This window comes from Tyto alba, unplaced genomic scaffold (assembly GCF_018691265.1).
Source record: "Tyto alba isolate M040663 unplaced genomic scaffold, T.alba_DEE_v4.0 Super-Scaffold_7, whole genome shotgun sequence".
NCBI lineage: Eukaryota > Metazoa > Chordata > Aves > Strigiformes > Tytonidae > Tyto > Tyto alba.
This window is the reverse complement of record NW_024881328.1, coordinates 38,466,077-38,472,921: the sequence shown is the minus strand read 5'-3', so window position 1 is coordinate 38,472,921 and position 6,845 is coordinate 38,466,077. Positions and strand designations below refer to the sequence as shown.

Genomic DNA, 6,845 nt, shown 5'->3' with positions numbered 1-6,845 from the left:
ATCACAACTCTCATCAGATTTTATATCCCTCATGAAATGTTTTAGCATTAATTTTAAAACCCTAGACTATCTACCCACCCTTATTCCCCCTCTACACTCAAAGCTTCTTGGGACACAAGAAGGGGACTTCAGAGCACATGGAAGAAGCAGCCTACGTTTGCCCATCTCCTCAACACAGCCCAAAGTGCATTACTTTCAGTGTTGATAGCTTCAGAAACAGTGCTTCTGGGTGGTACCCAGCTCCACCACCACATATCTAGCACCAGCTGGCAGTGGTATTGGGGGATACATAAGAGGTAGGTAACAACAGGCTAGCAGTGTCCTGGGTCCGGCGTCTCAGGCAGAGAGAACATGGCTAGAAGAAAATGCTCCATTTTAGCTTAGTCTAGCAAGTATCAGAGAAGTTGTCCAACTTTGAATCTTCCTGACTCCAGGGTGTGCTATGTACATCCTGCAACACAGGGGAGAAAAAGACAGATGCACATGTTCCTTAGCCAGTAAACGTTTAAAGGCAGGCACTATATATGCTGCAGGACGCAGAGCCATTGGTCATAGAGCTGCTGAAGGCTCTTGCCAAGCAAACAGCAAGTGATAACATGCCCCATGTGGCACAGTGGGTGTCTGCTCCGTGGAAAGCATGTGCAGGTGTTGCCAGAGCTGAAAAAGCAGCAGAGAAGGCTGGAGCGAAAGTGAAGGGGTTCATTTAATTGGGAGGGGTAAAGCACTACAACACTTTCACCTTGTTTTGAAAGGATTCAATTTTAATGCCCACAATCACGGCACAAAACGCTGGACAGCAACATACAGAAGTCTTTGGGGAGTTCTCCACTTTTGAAGCCAGACGCAAAGCTGAGACAGAGCCTTTAGGATACAGGGACAGCCACCTGAATTCAGAATGTTCAACCAGAATTTAAAAGAAAAATAAAAACAATAATAGCCTGAAGGACTAAGCAGAACTTGGAAGAAATTCTAGAACACACACATACAGCCTTCCTCTCCCACCAAATCTACAGGTTGAAGAAGATGATTCTTGGCCAGGGTTAAAAAGCAAACAAAAAGTAGGTGCATCATGCTGTCAAGCTGTTGCAGGAAATCGTGGTGAATTCACGTTCATCTGTCATTAAAGAGCTCCTCTGTGGTATCATCGGGGGGATCATCAGATGTTTAATTGTTACATAAAGTCATAAAATCCTCAGTGATCAGCAATGGAAACCTACGTGGCTTTCTGTGGGAGTTTGAGGCCAGGATCTGGTAGTCCAGCATGAGAACAGCTGGAAGTATGGACCCAAGGAAGGCATTTCTAAGGATGAGCAGGCGGCTTGGTTATGAAAAGAAGGAACAACCCCCATGTAGGATCACTCATAACTCCCTCCATCTCTGCTGTGGTGGTGTCTGAATCTACCCATCTAGTAAGTAATTAACATTTGATCCTATGTGGAAGTGGGGAGAAGATGGCTTTCCAATGAGCCTTCAGAAGTATTGTCTAGGAATTTGTGTGAGTTAGAAGAACAATCAGTGCAGATGTTATCAACTACATGGAAAGATGGTTAGGTGGGTGATCTGAGATCCCCTCTCTTTTGTGGTGCCAGAAGCAGTAAGATTGCAGGTTGGAGGTAGTTCTTCTATGCAGTGTTTCCATTGTCAGACTGTCTGTAGTGGAAGAGACTCTTGGAGTCCAATTTCCCAGAGTATTTGACAGCTTCAGCAAAAAGTTTTGTCACCTGTCAATATAAAGCAGAGGAAGACTGAGCATTGCAAAGCCTTCTGCAGAAGGCTGAATAGTAGAGCAGGCTCCACACTTTCTACCCTCACACCCTGAAACTACCCTCTGCAGGTCCAGCCCTTGAGTCCATCCAAGTCAATACCAATTTCAAGGTGACTGTGCCTGGGTGTTGGCTCCAGCCCTCTAGAGCCCGCCTGTCCAGCTGGAGAGATGCGGAGCTGCTGGGCTGCTTTGGCAAGACAGCTCTGTCCGCGGAGAGCTGTTGCTTCCCTCTATGGCCCAAGCCTTTATGAGAACACGGGGTTGTTTCCCTCTCTCATTCTCAGAGATTAAAACTCTTCAATCAAAAGGGTTCAATGAAATGCATCAAGCAGGTGTGGTTATAGATTTTGGACGGAGACCCCTGTTCTGGTTGTCAGTGTGTGTTTCGCTAGTAGGCAAAGGACGGGTCTTCAATTTCCCATTCCTGCTAATCATGTTTGGCATCATCCTATGAACTTACAGCTTGGCATTCTCTCTGTTCCCCACTCACTCCAATCACAGCAGAAGATTTTGCACAGCTGGACACCAGTTTAAGTCACTGGGTTTCATATCGGCGCCCACGGAAATCAATGGGGGAATTTGGCCGCTGTGCTTACTGAGAGCCAGATGAGGCTCTTCTGTGACAGTTGAAGCCACTTGCAAAGGAAGTCAAGGTACTGCTGGCAGCAGGAGTCCCACTTTGCATTACCAAATATCTCTTCCCCTATCAGTATGTGAAAGGGTCTGTCAGGAGCTACAAATGCATAATGACTGGCAACTGGGGACTACAACAAGACAGGCAGCAATTCCACTTGGATGGCACTTTGGAACTGGATTGCCCCAAGGATCATTCAAGAAAGCCCAGCAAGATCCTGCTGTAAGGCTTAAGGACTGTACTGGAAAAACATCCCACTAAAAAACTGTTCCCATGCGTAATTTAAACATGTTACAGACAATCCTGTGCAAGAAGTTTGCTCTGAAGTAAAAATGATACAGCAAAAACTTCAGCTGCGGTACAGGACTTAAATTTTTTTTGTTTTTACTTCTTTATTTTTTGTTGTTGTTTTACTTGGACCAATGTTATTTCTTACTGTAGCAAAAAGATAATACATTCAAACAATTGTGTTGCCATGATTTTCAGGCATACTATTATCTGTCAGAGATAACAAGGGTCCAAACACCGGAATTTAAGGTCATAAGTGCTTGAAAGCTCTGTAGGCTCTTGTGGCTAAGAGGAGAAAGAACAACATAGGAAGTACCTGGAAATTAGTGAGCAGAGCAATCCCACTGTCAATAGCCATCCTCCGGATCACATAATTGTCATGGACAAACTTGGTGTTGCTGTTAGGCAGGTTAATCACCAGATCTATTTTCCCCTCCCTTACCAGCCTGAAGGGACAACGCACAAGACAGTATCACAGTGTGTCTTGCTTAATGAAAATCCATGATGAATAGCACAGGCATGCAGGTAAAGAACACTGAAAATTTTCATTTGAGTTTAGTCTTGCATCTCAAGAAAGGAGGTTTGAGGGGTTAAGTCACTAAGCTGCCACTCAGGAATTTGGGTTTTATTTCTGTTCTACTCAGTGATGCAAAGCAATATTCAGCCTTCATACAGCTCAGCACAAGTCTGTTACAGGCATGACCGCCTGTCATTAAAGGCTAAATATTCAGATCCCATGTATTGTTGCATGAAAATGTAACATGGAACAATACATCCAAACCATATTTAATAGAACTGTTCAGTGAGATGATCATTACATAAGCTGAAAACTCCCTGCTGTGGCAATTCCAGACAGAATCAGATAAAAGAAAATTTTTTGATTGAATTCAAACTCCCATCAAGTCATTATCATTGATCTCAACAGGGCCAGCAATTTGCCCCTTGTATTTGCTGTCCTGGACATTAACACAAATTTGACAAGGCAAGTATTACTCTTACCTCTTGACCGGAGGGAGGCTTGGACTCCGGCTTTCCTGCAATGGCCATGCCACAGGATTTGCTGGGATACCATTCGCATTGAGCCAATCTGAGGTTGCTTCTGTGGCATAAAGCTGTTAAAGGAAAAAAAGGTTACTTACTGTGTGCTTCACAGTACCGAAACTTTTCGTTTAACTCATGTGGATCTGACCCAACCCCCAGCCTGGTTGTCAGAGCTGACTTGGGAGGGATTTCTTTCCCAACTTTCTGCTACCTGTGATTCACTGGTAGATGACAGCCAAGGAATGGTAGTAACTCATCCAGAAGCAGTTAAATGGCTTAGGAAAACCTAAATCCCTCTGACTTTCAACAGGGCTTAAGTTCAATCACTTACAAATGGTTTTTTGCCTTTTTTTTTTTGTCTAGCATTAAGTTTTGAAAGGGAGAACTGTAAACCCAGTAGTTACGCTAATGCTGCTGAGGAATAGTAATTAAATACTTAGTACTAAAAAGGTCTCACCAATCTTCTGGGGCTGTGTTGTTAGTTATCTTTCAGTAGGGATATGGATGCAAAATGATGCAGAAGAGTTACAAGAGGAGTGTAAACACCACAGATTTCATGTCTGCGGCTTGCAAATATCACTGAAGATGAAGCACTGTGAAGGCCTTCTCCATACAACATGCTTCCCCTTCCTCTTGTCATATGTGGCATCCTGCTGACATTTTTGTTTCTTAGAGAACTTAGAGGAATGTATAATGTGACATCAGGGCTGCAGGCTGATAGCAGAGGCAGGGTTGTTCTTGCCCTCCTGACAGTCCCATATGTTCAATTAAACAATCATGAAAACTTTTAGTTGGGTGATACCTGCTGACTTTATGGAACACTCGGCTAAAAATCCCTGTTGTGCTTCAAAAATATCATTTCTTTCTTTATCTCCAAATAAACTCCAACATTCTCCATTCCTGTACCAGGCTGAGTATACTTCAGATTTTGAAAACTCCCTACCTCTAAATAACTGAAACCACCTACCTTAAAACCCTCCTCACGCAGTAGTTCAGCTATGCTGAGGAATCTGGGGCGGAAGGACTTCTGAAAGGACATTTATTAGATACAGCATCAAAATGAGGATTTAGAAACAGTGTTTTGTTGGGCAACACGAAGCTCCTGCAGACTGTGCTAAGAGGCAAACACACCTTTGTGTGCTAAGAGTATATGTGTGTGCAGAAATGTCCGCATATGCAGTGTCAAGAAAACTGTCTGTATCGCGAACGCCAAGTCACTTCCAGCCAAGACAGATTTTGTTACAACGCCGGATTAAGTGTTGCCATACTAAGTTTGACTGCAACTACAGAAGATTTACTACTGCATGTTAAATGTTTGGGCACTTGCCTTTTCAAATACACCAACTACAGTCTCCTCTGCTCTTAATTATAGATCTTTTCAATCATTGCTCAAACATTTGGCCTTCTCTTCTGGCAGATAACGTATATGGACAGGCTTCAGGCTGCCTTTGGAGGCTCTGTTTGCAAATTCACAGGAAGAAGAGTCTATGTATACATGAGTTCATTTCTAACTCAAATGGGCATGTAGAAATGTAAAACATAAAACCACTCCGGAGACTGGGACACCCTATTCCCATGAGGACCTGAATGCCCAGGTACTCAGGGCACCTTTGAAAGACTCTCTCATAATGCACACCCAGGTCAAGCATAGTTTAGAAGTGAAGATAAGAGGACCTCCTGTAGACATCTACACTTGAACAAGCCATTTTAGAGCAACAGGTGAGTGAAAATTTGTTCCCAGCATAACTTTCTTCAGGATGTTGAAGGTACAGCAATGCAAAGATCAGATGCAATACACGCTCTTCTCCCTGCCAAGGCAGGCCAAACCTTGCTCTTAACCTTAGTCTGGTGTAGCCATTTGCAAGTAAGATTATTGCAAGTTCCCTTGTCCCTGCTAGAGCCACAGATAGCTTAAACTTTAAGGGTGAGAGAGCAATATTATAAAGAGTAAATGACTTCCTATGAAGAAAAGGAGTCAACAGGGGTTTTTTGAGCACTCTGGAGAGAACCTTATTCTGAAAGCCATCTCATTCTGTACACTAACTGGAAAATATAAATATACAATGTGACAGGGTTGGCAGCTTCCCAGTCAGAGAGAACGGTTCTGCCTTCTGGTCAGGGGGGTTGGCTTTCACAACAGTATTATAAACTTCTATCAAACATGTACTGAACACTTGTGACACATAAAACAGCCTCTCCATGAAAAGAAATTACAGCTGTCAGCTTGCATTGGAGCAGCCTCAGATTTACAAGCTGGCTGAAAGAACCTGTGTAAGAAACCATTAGTTACTAAAGGTGAAAAGTACAAGCAGATTTATTTAGTGGAAGATATTTATTGTAGGAGAATTGTATTCTTTTCCCTTTATCAGTAAAGTTCTATTTCTTATAATCTCACTCTCATGTTTGCTAGCATTCCTTGCTATTTGTAAAGGGCTACATCCACAGTTAATGCAATACAGCTACATCAGTTCTCACTAAGATCCAGCTCAAAACGAAGCCAGCTCATCTCCTGTGATAATCTTGAATTCTGTACCCAAATCCACTGTGGAGCATGCAAAAATTCTAGTACACAAGGAACCGAGGCAGAAGGTTACCTTGAAACAACAGACTTGGAGTGCTGGGATTTAAAAATAAAATACTCCATCAATGCCTTCCGCATCTCATGGTCACCAGCACAGATGTAAGACAGATGCACTCCATCCCAGAGATATCACTGAATAGCCCAATCAGGAAAGAAAATAAAATGAGCTTTTCAACTCCTCTTGCATAAGATATAAATTATTTAATGGCAGACTCAGGGTTTCAGCGTCATAGATTGCTCCGAATTGTGAAAAGAGGTCAGATTACCAGCTTGCATAAACTGGCAGAGATTCATTTGTCTAACAAGAAAGCCATACTCTGTTTCCCCTGGGAGAGCATCAGCCCTTTAAAATCCTGGGGAATCTCGACCTGTACAGTGTCAGAGTGCTCACAACGTTAGAACAATCAGGGCAGCTCGCAGTCGCAGCTGGCTGCCCAACCTGCCTTGTGCTGTCCCACAAATACCAAGGACTGCTCCCCTGTTTGACCTTGAGGATGATTACTTTGTTAGCAACGTTTCTGCCTGGCCGTAGTAGG

At 43.3% G+C, this 6,845-nt stretch overlaps 1 protein-coding gene across 1 annotated transcript in view; it reads right to left on the bottom strand.

The window, feature by feature from the left end:
- Positions 1–685: 685 nt before the first annotated feature.
- Positions 686–6,845, bottom strand: part of CPS1 (carbamoyl-phosphate synthase 1) — a 96,337-nt gene continuing 90,177 nt past the window's right edge. The window contains exons 35-38 of the mRNA XM_033009015.2: positions 4,696–4,755; positions 3,687–3,799; positions 3,004–3,133; positions 686–1,721 (exon numbers count right to left, since the gene is read on the bottom strand). Coding sequence (XP_032864906.1) covers positions 1,623–1,721; positions 3,004–3,133; positions 3,687–3,799; positions 4,696–4,755 — 402 coding nt within the window. The 3' untranslated portion in view covers positions 686–1,622. The remainder of the gene's footprint in view (positions 1,722–3,003; positions 3,134–3,686; positions 3,800–4,695; positions 4,756–6,845) is intronic.